Raw genomic sequence first — 16,920 nt, 5'->3', positions numbered from 1 at the left:
AACTACTTTAAAAATGTCAAGTGGTTTAACCATAGATCATAGAAATGGAACCTTTTTGGGTAGCACTTTATTTTACAGTCCTGTTCCCCATATACATACTGTACTTATTAATGACACTAACTGGGTAATAACTAGGTACTAAACCTGAACCTACCCCAGAACTTTAATTTACCCATGTAGTTACCTTAAGCTAGGTTTATAGGCTACTCGCCGCGTCCGCATGAGCGAGAAGTGCGCGGCAAAAGTGATGTCATCGCGGTGTGGGCGGTCGTGCGCGTTGGGATCGCAAGGCCCCATTTCGCTTGCCGGTGTGCAAAAAATTGTTTGCAGGATGGTAGGGGAAGACTCATGAATATTCATTAGGGAAGTCATCCCTGATTGGTCTTAACCCCAGTGACGGGTAGATTTAGTGGCGCGGTTAGGGGTAGGTCATCATACCCCCAGTGATGGGTAGGTTTAGGGGCGGGGTTAGGGGTAGGTCATCATACCCCCAGTGATGGGTAGGTTTAGGGGCGGGGTTAGGGGTAGGTCATCATACCCCCAGTGATGGGTAGGTTTAGGGGCGGGGTTAGGAGTAGGTCATCAGACTAATCAGGGATGACTTCCCTAATGAATATTCATGAGTCTTCCCCTACCATCCTGCAAAAAAAAATTTTGCTGCCGGTGTGCATGGTAGATTTTGTAACAGTGCTCATAGCTCCGCATCCGAAGATGAACGACTTGGCACCCAGTTTGCACGTATTAATTAGTTGCTTATATTTACAAAATGAGCATACAATATCATAAGCCTTTTTAATTAACATAAAAAGGTCCATAAGGTCTATGTTTAATAAAAATGTTCACGAAACTTAATGAAATGTTTAGTGAAATTAGAAAAAATTTAAGAGATCTTTAATTTAGTTGTATACACACATGTTCTCATATCCATATATTTTGTTCTAATGGTTGTGATGTAGCCTACTAAAATAAACATTGTCACGTGTGTAACTTTCTTCTCGAGTCACCCCCTGTCGTTTCAAAGAATAGTGCAGCAGCGAGCGCGTACAAGTATAAATCATAGACAGTAAAAGAAATGGACACAGCGACCCCATTGATTTCAATGGAGAAGACTGAAGCCCAATTATTGCACTTCCTGCCTGATGGCTGATCGACTGCGCAGACTCAAACTGAGCGTGACGACAGTCTGACAGTTGTAAGCCTTCTAGTAGCTGTGCCAAGACAAATCAGAATCACCTAATTCCTCAAAAACGTTGTTGAAATATTTTGTCCCGTTGCTTTTATTGACTCTCTATCTATGGGCTTCTCCCTTGACTTTATGCCTCTATGTCCCCCCGATTGCCTCATAGACAGTAGAAGATTGCCTGCGAGCTTCTCCACCTGTCTATACGGTAATGCCTCTATTGTGCGACAGAAAGTCGCGTGGTTATGACGCAATCGTTAGCCTATTTTTACAAAAACGGCTTCTATGGGTCCATAACAGAAAATACAAAGCAATGGAGCCTTTTATACATTGTCGTGTTTCTTTAGAAATAAATAATGGACAAATTAGGTCTTTGGATGCTTCAGATGTAAAGTTATTTGCTGTCAAAGTGACGCCAAAATGAATGGGAGTCAATGGAATGCTAACAGCAGGTGAAGTTCTACTACAATGGCGGCTCCCACGAGGCTTCAGTTTCCAGCTGATGGATTACCCCCTTGGTATCAATGCCTCGTCAGTTTGGGGAGGTGCGCGCGCAGGCAGCGGAGCCTCGCGCTGTGGAGCCAGGCGAAAATATAAACAAGGCTTTACACTACTCAGTACTTTTGTGGTTAAGTACACTTTAAGTACATTGAAAATGTATGTACTGTAAAATAAAGTGCAACCCATTTTTGAATAAATGTAAATTATTCAAGATACAAAGTATTTTACAGTTGTACCACCCTGACATTTTTGAGTTTATGACATACACATACATACATAGTATATACACATAATACATACACAAATTGTCAGTGCACTTCGCCCAATATAAACTGCCATTCCAAACACTCGCTCTCAAACAAACACTATATACACTCTCAAACAGCCACTATAGCTGAGCCCCTGTGAGAAGTGTGATACTGAGGGGGCAAACAGGAGAGAACGGGGACAGTGAGTTTCCTAGAGGTGATGGAGTGTGGAGGGGGGGCTGGAGTATGCTCTAAAGTCAGGCATATGGGGGGAAATTCTCTAATAATGGGAAGGCTGACAGATGCTCCAGTTTCCTCGACAGGAATGGAGGTCAAGTGGAGATTTATGTAAAAGGGAAAACAGGCAGCGAGGGAGAGAAGAGGAAAGTGCATATTATGACTTTAACTAGTGGATGGGGAGGACAGAGCAGCAAAGCAATGATTTTACCCAGACAGCACTGAAAAGGAATGAGGCCGAGGAAGAGCCTTAAAACAGTAGGGAAGGCGTGGATTACAGCAGTGCTTCCCAACCATTTTTGTCTTAGGTACTCCAACAGCAAAATCAGTAAGAACTACCCCTTCATCAACACCAAACCAGCAATATGTTCATCTTAACTCATACAGTATCATGCTAAAAATCATTCCGCATTCATTACATTCAGTGCCTCCAATGAATTTTTAATGGGGTGGCCAAAGGGGGACAGTAAAAGTCCTAGGGTGGCACACTAAAACATAAACGGGGAAAAAAGTGGTAGCCTGCATTCATTTCAATATCTATTTCTTCTTCTATACTTTTTTATTTATTTTATTTTTCAAGTTGATATGCAGATTAAATTACATTTTTAAATGACATTCATAAAGCTTTTATGCACATAACGCACATTGTTCAATGTACTAAAGAAAAAAATGTTTTCCTGTGATTGTAATTCCTGCGTAAATACATTTATAGGACTGATTCATCGAAAGGAAAATTCAGGATGCACACGGCTGAAAACCGACACCAAAAATAAAAATGAAAGTTAAAATATTTAAAAATAAATTAATACATCAAATGTATTTAAAAATCAACACTCAAATTATACAGAGTTTTATAAACATTTAAATTACACTTAAGGCATTATTTTTTATATCAACTTTTTAATAACAGAATTATGTTTCTACAATTTGTTGGTGAAATATAAACATTTAAACGACGACAGTAATAGCCTTATTTTCATTACAGAATTAGGCCTAATTAAAAATAACCTAATTTAATTAATGAAGAAATCATTAGGTAAAATAATAATGAACAGGTTAAGTAAAAATAATGAATATGTAATCTCATGTATTTATTTAAATGTTCCTCTCTTCAGTTTTTTTTTTCTTGTTAACTTTATTCCCGCGTTTGAAACACATCTGTACTGTAATTGGTTCAACTCGTGGGCCGGATGTGAGCCAGAATCCTGAGCCGTAGTCGTTTTCAAAAAGTTGCCCCAACTAGACATACAGCAATTTTTATGCCAAGGGCTAACAAATTATACAACCAGTGCCCCGGGCTGCTTAATTTAGCATTATTTCCCATTTATCTCTCAAGACGGTTGCTCTGACCGACTCCCAAGTCAAGACGACTTGGAAAGGCTTGAGGTCTTGGCAGCTCAGCTGCTGCATCAGACTAGTTACCCAAGCCAACAAAGACATTGTCGGGCTCTCATGCCAAGCATGAATAAAAAAAACATCCAATTGAAAAAAATTCTCATGCACTTTCTTAAAATGCACATTTTCTAAAGTCTTTGGCAGAAGGATCTGTTTAGTAGTCAGGGGCTTTTGCAAAGATAGATTTGTGTAATTCCACTTTATAGATTGTTTTTGCTTGCTAATGTTTGCTGTGACCTGAGAACATTATTGGTTCAGTTTGTTAAAAGTAAAAAGGTGATGACAGTGTGGCCTCAGAAGTTTATTGGTAAAAAGTAATAATATTTGAAATATTTTGAAAGCAAAAATATGAGCATTGAAATTTTGAAAATGCACACAGATGCAATGCAATTCCACAGACAAAACACAGTTCACGATCGACAAACATAAGAACAGTGAAGCAAGAAGCAGTATCTTCTTACTTATTTGGTTTAGATGTCTCTAAATGAATCTAAATATGGACACCCTATTCACAGACTTAAAAGGAGTAAAAAGACACTTCTTTGATGTTGACACCGTTGCGCATTCTACCTCAGACTGCCTTTATTTGGGTTTTGCGTTTATTGCACAATGAAGCAGTAACTGCTTTGTATTACCATGAGTGCTTGAGTCACATCTTTAAAATAGGCTAAAGATATTTGAAAAGCCAAAAGATACAGCAAGTCTTTCATCGAGGTAGCTAGCAAGACATATAGTTAAACATTTCCTTACTTTAGCTGTTTCCAAATTCTCATACTTTTAGTACAGAATTTAATGAAGATCTAAATTCTTGATCATTGAAGGAGGTATGCAGGTGTGTAATACCCTCCATACTACATACTTTGACCTATGATGAACCAAACAAGTACACTTTAACCGTCAGCAAACTTACTTTGGCATAGTTTTGACCCAAATAAAAAGCTGTGGTATGGCCCAGATTAGTGTTTACTAGCCAAATCTGGTCCACTTTGTTTTAGCCAGAGCTAAACCAAAACCGTGCCATAATTCCACTCACAGTGAGACAAATAATAAAAACAAATGTGGCCCATTTGTGAACCTGACATGTAATTCTTATATGGTTGAGTTCTGTAAAGGGCTGACGGCCCTTACGAGGCCCACATGTGGCTGACAGACCAAAAGCCATTGTTTAATCATATTTACCACACCTTTTTTTATTTATTTAAAACCCACAGTAAATCAAATAATCTTAAACACAAAAATTGACTTACACATTTTTATTTTTATTAAATATAGCATCTTAAACATGTGTGCTAATGTTGGCAGTAATGTTTGAAGTGTCAAATGTGTGAATAAATTCACAATAATTGCTTCTTTTAGTGTGTCTCACCAATCTTTCTCACTCACCATCTGTCAGGAAAAGGAAGATAAAAAAACAATTACATTAGTATAACATATCATTTGTATCATATATCAGACAGTATTTTGAATTTTAAAAGAAGCACATAGCATAGGCCTATTACTAATCATTTTAAAACAACACTACACACATTCTGTGTTTCTACCACCCAAGACATAAGTTGTGTCTCAAATGACGCACTATACCCTCAGCACTTTAAGTATGCACAATGTACTCATCCATGTAGTGCATGAATTTTATAGTGTCCAACAGTCCACACTTACTTTTCCGTTAATTAAGTGCATCATCCGGGTATTTAAAGTTTACTTTTCTATGTGGACTTTTTAGTGTGAGCACACTACTTCAGCGTAGGCGGCCACGTGTACAATACTGTTTCATTAATTTGCTATATTAAACTGACTGAATAAACACTTATAAAGTAAAGCTGACAAAACTCATTTTTAGCAGAAACAACTCAGTTAAATTAAGTACATGTAGTTACATGAGTTTTTAAGTAATGTGAACAAGGATGTTTTGAGTTAAACTAACAACAGTGAAAGTTATTTTTTGTGGTAAAAATGTCATAAAATAAGTAGGCTATATGAATTGGGACGCAACTATACAGTAGCATGAGTGCTGCTGTGCAGCCATTTTTAATGAAGAAAACATTAGATAAATTGCTTTCTTACCATTCAAAACTAAGGCTACTCTAGTAACTATTTTTAGACATAATACTTAATAATATCTACTTAATATTAATAATAAAAAAAAATTTTAAAACACCAAAAACAGGACTTACCTGAAGCTAATAAGAGATTGTTTTGGGCAAAGGCTGTTGATGTGAAGAGAGAGCAGAAAAGGAAATAACGGAAATAACTTTATTTAAATAGCTGCAAGTCACATTTGTAATCCACCAATAGGACTTCAATGTAAGATGCAAAGCAACCAATAGCGTTGTTGAATAGGTTGAGGTGTGGACTGCCATAAACCTAAAAATGTACATGACTTTAGCAGGTTACATGTTTTTTCGAAGTATAAACCATTATGTTAACCATAAGTTAACATAGCCAAGCCACTTATGATCCTCAGTTGCGTACTCTCATCTGGGCCATATACCTAAATACAAATGGTGATCCAAAAGAAAACTCCATCCAATTCTTAAGCAGCAAAACGTATATGGTGAAAAGTTGGCCAGTGTGTGCTTAGCCATGCATATCTAGGCCAGATGTGACAGCTATTTTCCACATTTGGCCTAAAAGTTAGGGATGCACGATATATCGGCCACAATATCAGTATCGGCTGATATATGTTCATTTTTAATGTTATCGTTATCGGCCCAATAAGAAAATGTGGCCGATATATTAAAGCCGATAAATAATGGATTACTTCCTTCAGCTGAGACACTTCAGATGTGCACTGTTCACCATAATTGTTTTGAATTGCTTGAAATAGAATCACTTCAAAAAAAGGAAGTTGCAGATAAGTGCAACATGTGCAGCGCAAGTTTGTCATATAGGCTAGCTACATAAAATTATAATGAGAACATTATAAATGTGTGCTTTGGGACATGGCTTTTAATGGAGAGTCTTTTGTTTTTGTAATCAGGCTCACACAAATGATATAAAAATTTGGATTTAGATTTATTGGCCAATATATCGGTTATCGACTTTTAAATAGGCTATAAAGAATTATCGGTCAAAATTTTCATATCTGTGCATCCCTGCTAAAAGTTATTGCTATCTGTGGGAAAACTGACTTAGCACATATAGCGCTTCAAAAAAGAGCTACATGGCTCACTGTTCTCTGCCTTTTATATTTTTCAACTTTATGAAAATGATGCTTGCACCTGTGGCATTATGGGATAGTTCTGGGTCCATGCTTCACAATCTCAGCAAATGAAGTCAGTCACTCCGGTGTTGTTCGACACCGAGTATTCTAACATCTGACATTATTAAAATACTGCTTTTTGCATATCCGACCACATATATATATATATATATATATATATATATATATATATATATATATATATATATATATATATATAAAGTAGGCCTATATAAACTATAGAACGGACGCGCGAGCAAAAAAAACGCTTTAAACTAGCACAACTGGTTGCATAGCAACCTCAAAAAATCAACATGAGCAGTCGGAATTCTACGGGGTCGGTTCTAGATTCCAGTGTAACGCGAATAGTCGCATAAAACATGTAAACATACATAAAATATAAATCCACAATAAAATCGGGAGAAAAGTATTTTGTGACTTGTACTGTAAAAAAATAGCGTTTCATAAGATGAGCGTTGTATCTACATGTATCTTAAAAAATACATTAAACAGCCGTTTCGTGACTATATGAAAGATGAGAAGGAATTTATTTTGTACACACGCAGAGGGAGAGAGCGCGCGTGAGATGCTGTAGCACCTTTCAAGCGATGACATCATGACAATTGTCAGACACTGATCACAGAACTTCATCTGCAATAATCATGTCGTAAAGAGCAGAAAGCACGAACACAAGCAAACATGAATAATTAATGGCATCGAAATCAAGCTAAATCGCCTGGCTAAACTGAACGCCTCCACATACGCGTGAATGCGGCCACTGCGTCTGTCTGCTGCGGGAAAACTGTCGCATCATTTCTAGTGGATCAGACATTAAGTACTATATGTCACGGGCGATATTCCCCGCACGCGCCAGAACTATTCGACTCACTCGAGACACATACACTGTATGCTACTGACTGGCATTATAATGCACTGCACCTATGATGATGATTCAGTGAGATGCACTATTAAGGATCAAGGAACGCAAATTGTGTCGATGGTATCGAGCGTAGGAAGGAGGGATGTCGTTCCTGAGGGAGCCTGTACAAACCCGATGGCCGTCTCGCCAAGTGGTCTGAGAGAGTTGAGCAGTCAGTGAGGGAGAATGAATCCTCAGATGCACCGAGACTCACCTCAGTAACGCACTGCACTTTCGCACATACTAATGCCACATATTTTACCTGAGCATAATATTCATTCACAGAAAACCACATGCTACGAGTGATCCACTATGTCTGCACGGGTTATACCAGGTGAACGCGGGACGCTTACCTCCACACTTGTCCCATCTGAAGGATGTGTATGAGAGTCTGCCAGACCCACACTGAGACGCGACAGCATCTGGCCCTGCCGTACACCCCTGCGCTCGTGCCCGACGTGGCCCTTCGGATGCTGCTGAGACCCTCCACGGAGCCCAAGCCGCCCCCCGTGTAATCCTGCACGAACCACCTGAAGCTCAGGATCTGGACCAGCACCGACGGCACCAGCACGAAGAACAGTGTGAGTCCGCACCAGAGGTAGTCCTGCTTGGCGTAGTAGTCGAGCGCGAGCCATAAGTCAGTGCCCACGTCCCAGAAGAAGACGAGCAGCGCGAGAACGATCCACAGGCAGTCCAACCACAGGCGCTCCTCCTCGTGAGGTGGCCGCCTGACGTCTCTCCCCTTGCCCAGGAGGTAATGCAGACAGGCGCTCCGGCAGCCCCAGTAGCACGACGAGGTGTTGCAGCAGTGGCAGATGTGGAAGGAGCTGTTCTGCCGCGGGTCGTCCTCGCAGCTTCCCACCGTCTCGTCCAGGTTGTGCAGCTGGGCGAAACCGGTGACGACCCCCCGACCGTCGGATTTCGCTGCCATCTTGCTCTCCAAAGCGCACACCTCCGGTTTCCGAGGCTCTTGACGTCACTTCCCCGACACCTGTTTCTCCAGAGTACCCCTAATGAGGTAGCCATGGAGTTGTGGGGTGGCGGTGACGCCAGAGAGGCAGAGCATCCTTCTCCTGCGGCGCTCCGGACGGTGAAGTCAGCGCTGAACTAGTCCTCGAACCGGCACAGGTCAGAGACGAACTCCTGGAATCGGGTTATTGTCACCTGCACATTGTGCTCGCAGCATCCCTGCAAAGGGAGCGAGCGAGCGAGGAACTGTTCCCTGAGACACCCGACGCCACTGACTGGATGTCTGGACTGAAGAGAGAGAGAGAGAGAGAGAGAGAGAGAGAGAGAGAGAGAGAGAGAGAGAGAGAGAGAGAGAGAGAGAGAGACGCGGATGCTTACTCATCGAGGATGCCACCTAGTGCTCGATTCAACAGTCCAGGACCGGGGGTTGCTGAATGATGTAATGCAGTAGTGAGCTCGTCTCTTGTGTTCTTTAACCCTTTCAAAAAGGCTATCAGAAGAGATCCACGCTCATGTGGAAAACTCATCATCAGGTGGAAAAACACAATCACAGAGGCTTTGCTGCCATTCACATCCTCCTCCTCTGTGCCATCATGACTTCCGAGATGATCAAGATGCAATATAGCCTAATGAAATAAATATTTAAATAAAAAATGTTTTTAAAGCGGGACTATGCGTTGAATAATAAGGCTACAACTAAATGCAATCGATAAGATACAATGATAATATAAGATTATATTTATTAATGGAATAAATTAAATTTAAAATCTTTCCGAATGATTAAATTTGTTTTTAAAAATCATCAAATAAAGGGCATGGATCATTTGTGTGACTTTCCTTTTGGTCTGTAGCCTAGTGTGTTATGTAGCTATGATACATTTTCATTGCCTGGTGTGAAATGCTATTCTCCATCTAATAGAATAGCGCGTAATAGCGCACAGACCCTGCCAAAAAAAGTTAGACTACACCAAAAACAATATTCTTCTTTATACGTTTCAAATGTTAACCGTGTGAATGTCCATGCATCAACTATATTTGATATCTGTCTCTGAGGTTTTCCAATGATTTTGCTTGTCATAATCACAATACTTGTTCAATTGTTCCTGTTCCCGACTATGAGCGTCATGCTTATTTGTAAGCATTTGTTACGCCTGTACATTGCAAACAATGTTATGTGCTGTTTAATAGGCTTGTAAACAATATTACTAATATTATTTTTGAGTAGTTTTTAAGGCTTGATTTTTTTATGGAATCCTGAATATATCATGTAAAATCTCATAATTTATTTAGTCTAGGACACAATTAATTTAATATTTTAATGAAATGTGCTTTTTTATTTTAAGTTAACTCTCAAAAGAGTGAGATTTAGATTGCATGGAAACGACCTGTTTGCATAAGTTATGCTGTACAATTTAAAGACTGTAGGCAAGCACGAGTAGAAACAAACTTGTTACTGCACTGGCATTAGCAAAGTTATTGCTCATTGAACAAAGCAACATGCTTTATAATAATATTACATGCAGTTATTCACAACCTAACCATAAGCCATGGCTCTGCACATGGTAGCCTAACGATCAAAACTTCAACATAACAGAAACTGTCTCAAATTTCAAACAGAACTGAACATTAAACATTAACAGATGCTGGAAACTAACAATGGTGTCTCTAAATAAAAATGCATTGTTGAACGAATTCTCTTAAAATATATAGGTAGTTAATGTTATCAGCTTAACCAGTTCCTCAATTGAAGCCTCAAACATGTTTCCTTAAAAAAAAATAGGAAAACTTATTTCTTGGTTTTATAAGTAAAATGTTCTCAATGTTTTCTGTACAACTTTTATAACTGTATCAAATATCTCCTTTAATTGTTTTAATTGTCTAAACTGTTTCAATTTTTAACAGTTTTAGTTTTTTTGCTTTTATTTTGTGATTATTTTAATTCATTTCTGTGTAAAGCACTTTGAATTGCCATATAATGTGCCATATAAAGAAACTTGCCTTGCCTACAACACTGCAATTTTATTAATAAAATATACACACTATTTTTAATTATCACCTTAATTTTTTTTAATGAAAATTACAAGACCCATGATTACATTTTCAGGTTTGGTCATCATAACACATTTTAACCCATTCACTAAATGAATTTAACTTCGAATAGCCTAGGCCTATAAGTTGAAGCGCAGAGGGCGAAGTGTTTGCAGGCAGATAGGGCCTATACCACACACCACTGCTGTCCTGTTTGTCTGACAAACATCCCCTTTCGGTGAAAAAAAAGAAAAGCTTAGAACATTTGTAAACGTAACAGCCTCTCCCTGGATGGAAGTAGGCTATTAAAGGTAGAGTACATACATCTGTAAAATGAGGCGCGAGAAATATTGTTGTGACAAGAAATCTTTCCTTATGAGATTGCGCGCATGCTGAAACAGTCGGGACTGTGTGTGTCTCTTCTTCGTTATTCCTAAATTGTGACACTATTGTGAAGGTGTGGATTTATGTCTGTCTATCTATCTATCTATCTATCTATCTATCTATCTATCTATCTATCTATCTATCTATCTATCTATCTATCTATCTATCTATCTATCTGTCTGTCTATATCTGTCTGTCTGTCTGTCTATTCTGGATTTAATGGATTCTATCCTGTTGTATTATTCGGCTACTTCTGATTGGTCAGTCGAGGCATTCATATTCAAATATTTATGATTAAATTACAAGTAGGATATATATTTGATTAATTGTTTTCAATTAGTCACACTTGTCATGTTGACTATTGCCAACGCTGCTGAAAAAAGCAAGAAGAGTTCATCAAACCACAACCATTCAACCATCTAATTAATTCCTGAATGAAGTTCCACCCTACATCTTTTGGTCTATTTTCTGGTTTAAGATGCTTTTCAGTATATTGGAGAATGGAAAATACAATTTATCGCAACTGTGACTTTTCTCCACGTTGGTCTCGTTAAACTGTATTCCCCAACAGCTGAAAACCTTTGAGTCCAACTTCAGCCTTTTATTCTTTGAAAACCCATGACATCAGCAGTCGATCTGAACGCTGAGATTGGCTATTTCTCAATGCCTTGCATCAGGTTTCTTTCAGGTATCAATCAAACTCAAGTGAGATGGAGCAAACGATAGAGAAATAAAACTTTGCCAAAGCATTTTTGTTATCCTAAGAAATAAACCTTACCACATAGCACTTGAGCTCAGATTACAAAACGAATCGTGCTTTGTCTGCCAGCAAAGCAGTGCCCAATGTACTGTTGCCCGATGCCACCACTACGTCTCACCCTCCCACAAGCCTTTGTAAATCCTCAACACCTGTGGAAGCAGCAGGGAAGCATTACCAGGATTAAGACAGTGTCATGGTTACTTTACAGTTTTTCTCAGTCGCTTTGGTGCATTTCTCAAATCATCCTTAATATTTGCAAAGAAGTATGTGCATTCTCAAATCAATTCGTACAAACAGCACCACACATTGGATTACCCGCAAAAGCCTGTAACTTACTCAAAATCTTTAGTTCATCTCTCAAAAGTAAGTATTTGTCAATGAGTATATCAGTGCCATCAGAATGAAAAGTCCTTGTGTCATTTGTTCACAAACAAGATAGTCAAAATGCTTAGTCATGTTGTCAATAAAACACTGCACTCTGTTAGTATTACCTGATGTAAACTATGGCAACAGTTTGGGTGACAGTTACTGTATCGAAATGTAGGCTACAAAGCTGCGCTTCTTCTGTATGATATATCCATTTCAAAAGCACAAATTTACACACTACTGTACGTGAGTTATTGATTGAAAGAGACTGGATAGGATTCACAGTTACACTTAGTGGTCTGACACACACACACAAAAAAAAACACATTACAATATTATTGTGATATAGAAAAGAAAAGGAAATAGGGGCACAAAGGCACAAATACAACATTAGACAGCAAACACAGGAAAGACCCCTTAGGCAGAACTTTGCTGTCGCATGCAGCGCTGTATACGGTATATGCTTGCTAATGGAAGGTTCATGAGGTGCAACTTTGAGCTATTTCAGAGAACTGGTTTCTCATTGGTTGATCTACATTCTCTTCATTAGTGAAAGTCAAGATTCACCTGCACAATTCATCAACTCATGGCACATTTACAAAAAGTCTAATAGAAATGTGTAGAAAATATGCTTGACAGTTTATGACAACTAGATTAACCATTTTGCATTTAATGACTTATACGATGAACTAATGACTAGATGTTTTGAGGGGTAAGACTATTGCACAGAGAACAATTTTATACATTTTGAGCAACATGGCCTTAGCAACTGATAATGTAGCAAACCGCAGACAATTGTACATAATCAATTGCATGAATGTACCAAAGCAATCGCAACTTGTTCAAAAGAATGAGAAACTGCTTTTATGATGTGCACAAGCACAAGTGACTAGATGATGTGGAGGTTGAACAAGTAATTTTGAGAATTTCATTTCTAATCTGAGAAATACACCAAAGCAACTGAGAAAAACTGTAATAAGATGATCTCACACTGGTTGCCAACAGGCTTAAGGTGATGATACACAGGGCAATTTTTTGAGCAATGTTGCTGGGCAATGTTGCCGTCAACGGGCAACCAGATGAGACACAGGGCCCACGACCGATCTAAATTATCCAGATAGATATATATATCCCATTTTCAATGGGAAAGTGCCCAAGCAACAATCGCTCGGCAAGATTGCCCAGCAACATTGTTCAAAAAGTTGCCCAGTGTATCATCACCTTAAAGGCACTGTCATGGCGGCATTACAGTAATCATTATTTTTATGACAGCGATCCATGTAAGAGAATGACATTCCTGTGCCAACCCATTTGGTTTAAGTCTGCTATGGTCATTTGATGTGAATACTTGAAAGAAAGATGTTCAGAGACTGCTGCCTCATCTAGAATGCACAAATGATTCCTGTACTCAAGGAAATGTTTGGAAATCATTCATAAATGCAGTGACTTTGAGTTTGCACAGTGCTGCAGGTCTGAATTAGAGCACAGCGCCAGTGTCTCCTCTGGGTTTTAGAGCCGATGGAACTTCACAGAAATGTTTGATGATGACATAAGCTGCATAGCTCAGCTACTAAATGTAAGAAGGCACTATATCAAAGTGGTCTGAAGAAAAGAGAAACCGTCTCTTTTAGATTGTCATTGCATTTCATGGCCTTTATGGCCTTTGGTGTCACACACAATGATAACAGACAATTATTTCATATCATATGGCAAATGACAAAAGCAGGTATTCATTTTTTAAGCTTTCTGTTTTCATGCAGCTATGTAAGGATTGATATGCTATATCTTGAAATGTTATAATTTAGCAATAGTGGAACCAGTATAATCAGGATTTGAGACTTTTGTCCTGCTATATTTTGCAGTGGTAACAAACAGACAATCATTCCATATCATAATCCATATGACAATAAGAAGGTATTCACAGTTATTTTTAAAACCTTTGGGTTGAGGTTTGTTTTGATATAACATGAGATGAAAATGTATGCTTTTGTGTGCCTGGCTCCATATACAACGCTCGAGTTACATTTGCAAAAATATCAGCTCTCAGTCCGGGTAGGTTTTTTTCACACACGCAAACAGCATGCATTTTTAATGAGAGCAAATGGAGCTGCATATTTTGGGGGGAGTGTATAGGGTTAGTGGCACACATGTAACTCAAGCTAAATAATGCAGTGACTGTAATCGCTCACAGTGCTCAAGAAACACTCGTCTTCCTCCTCAACAGGAGGCCACTCTGCTCCCAGCAGGATTCTGCTATGACTACAGCAGGAGCTGTTGTAGATTCATACAGGTGTACATGCACACACGCACACACGCACACACGCACACACACACACACACACACAGACACACACACACACACACACACACACACACACACACACACACACACACACACACACACACACACACACACTCACAAACTTCACTGAAAAATTCTGTAAGTCAACAGTAAATGCTGTAAATCTGTCAAAGATTTCTGAAATATTATAATGCAGTAAAATAATGGAGCCAAGATATTAGAATTTTCAATCCATCCATTCTCCAAACCACTTATCCTGTAAAGTCGTGCAGAAACATTTTTTATTTATTTTATTTTATTCTTTAGAATAACCCCATTAAACCTTTGTGAAATTATAGTACAGTACAATTTTATAATACAGTTCCAAGATATCACAGAAAGAAAAACTGTCCGTTGCAGTTATGAGAAACTGACTGATAATGAGAATTATTTTTTAAAATCTATTTTAGGCCTTTTTTTATATTTATTATTATAGTACATATTTTCATTAAAACACTAAGTCATTGAGAAGACTTTTTTACACTGGTGAACATATGAGAATTTCACTCAGTTTTTTTTAAATTCCTGTGCCACGAAATTAATGATTTTTTGTTTTTTGTACTCATTGCCAAAAATGCTAACGTCAGCAGTGTTCTAAACTCTCAGCACTGCCAGTAACACCTGTAAGGTTTAATGGATAACATTAAGAAGCAAGTAGTGTGTATTCCCTGGAATACATTCCAGAACTGATTGTTCAGTTTCACAAATGTACACTCCACAGTTCAACTAATGAAAATAACAGTCCTGATTGTGGAGTCTACATAAATGCATCCTTGTCAAGCTTTCTGAGTTTGGTTTACTTACAAAATACAGATATAGATCCTGCTGTTACAGTTTTTTTCCGATTTTGTGCAAAAAACGTGCAAAACTCTAACTACAGTCTACACTACCAACAGTTACCTGAGCTAAACAGTTCACATCACCTGCAAAACTCATTCCAAGCAACACGACTCTTAACACATGGCTCAAAACAGGCTCAGTGCAGCCAAACACTATACATATGGGGGTAGAATTGTTGCATTATTCCAAATAAATAGATTATGATCCACGAATAAATGCAAAGAGATTCACAAAAATATATCAAATTCACAAAAAAATAGATTAAGATCCACAAATAAATGTTTCACAAAGAATTATAAAACTCACAAATAAATAGAATGAGATTTGCAAATAAAAAATATATTTACAAATGTTGTTTATACCACAAACACAACTCTGCCTGGCATTTATTTGTGAACCGTTTTTGTGCATTTGTAAACCCCCTCACGCATTTGTGAATCGGTTCCTGTGCATTTGTAAATCCCCTCATGCATTTGTGAATCGGTTCCTGTGCATTTGTAAATCCCAAGGGGGTAATCCATCAGCCGGAAGTTGAAGCCTCGCGGGAGACGCCATTGTAGCAGAACTTCACCTGCTGTTAGCATTCCATTGACTCCCATTCATTTTGACATCATATATGATGTCTATGGTCGTCACGCTCAGTTTGAGCCTGCACAGTCGCTCAGCCATCAGACAAAGTACAATAATCGGGCTTTAGTCTTCTCCGTTGAAATCAATGGGGTCGCTGTGTCCATTTCTTTTACTGTCTATGGTAAATCCCCTCACGCATATGTGATTTTGAAACACTTCTAGCGTCGACGTTTAGACAAATCCACAAATCCAAATTCTCACTACAATTAATCACGTTAGGCTTTACAATCAGAGTGGTCTTGCCCTGAAGAAATAACCATAGACAGAGGAAATAACTTTGCACATTCATCTGCATTGGCTCAAATAGTAAGTGTAGGCTATAAGGCCCATAATATTGCTTCAGTAAAATATGTTTAAATTTTGGATTTCGTTAGAGTTAGACCATTAGACTGTGTATCAAGCCAAGACACATTTTATGAGCCTTTGAAAATGGCAGAGAAACAGCGTTACAACGCGTTATGGAAGTGTCACGTATTCATGATAAAACAGAAAAGCATCAATACGTTGCTGAATGAATGACTGGATTCAACCTCGTGATAAATACGCGAGTTTGTGTAATATTGGGGAAATTACTTTCACAACAGCTTTTCCCACTTCTTCATTCAAGTTTTAACTAGCAGGTCTGTGGATCTAATGATTAAATAACATGCATTTAAAAGTGAAATGCCTAGCAGACAAGCGATTTGAATTTATCCGTTAAAACGCTTGATCACACAAATAATATTTCATATGAATCAGACTTAATAATATTGAATTGTAAAAGTTACTTACAGCATACAATATTTATGCAAATGTGTATTTTTTCAGCATTGCATTATCCACTCAAAACCTCATTAGCCTACACGCTGTTACATCTTCAATGATGGTCATTTGGGCTGATATTTTGTATTCTACATAATATTTATGTCCTATAGCTATTT

At 38.3% G+C, this 16,920-nt stretch overlaps 1 protein-coding gene and 1 long non-coding RNA gene across 2 annotated transcripts in view; both read right to left on the bottom strand.

Moving 5' to 3' along the window:
• xkr6b (XK, Kell blood group complex subunit-related family, member 6b) overlaps positions 1 to 8,928 on the bottom strand; it is an 83,940-nt gene extending 75,012 nt beyond the window's left edge. Inside the window, exon 1 of the mRNA XM_077219601.1 lies at positions 8,036 to 8,928. Within this exon, the coding sequence (XP_077075716.1) occupies positions 8,036 to 8,613 (578 nt within the window). The 5' untranslated portion in view covers positions 8,614 to 8,928. The remainder of the gene's footprint in view (positions 1 to 8,035) is intronic.
• On the bottom strand, positions 4,800 to 5,824 carry LOC143728770 (uncharacterized). Its single transcript, XR_013199891.1, has 2 exons — positions 5,736 to 5,824; positions 4,800 to 4,947 (listed from the first exon to the last, which is right to left on the bottom strand). It is a non-coding gene; the product is annotated as an uncharacterized LOC143728770 (long non-coding RNA).
• Positions 8,929 to 16,920: the final 7,992 nt, after the last annotated feature.

Source organism: Siphateles boraxobius, unplaced genomic scaffold (genome assembly GCF_051911475.1).
Source record: "Siphateles boraxobius isolate OS27281-9 unplaced genomic scaffold, OSU_SipBor_1 8, whole genome shotgun sequence".
Classification (NCBI taxonomy): Eukaryota; Metazoa; Chordata; class Actinopteri; order Cypriniformes; family Leuciscidae; genus Siphateles; species Siphateles boraxobius.
Note: the sequence above shows the minus strand (reverse complement) of the source record. Positions and strands in the feature narration are given on the sequence as shown.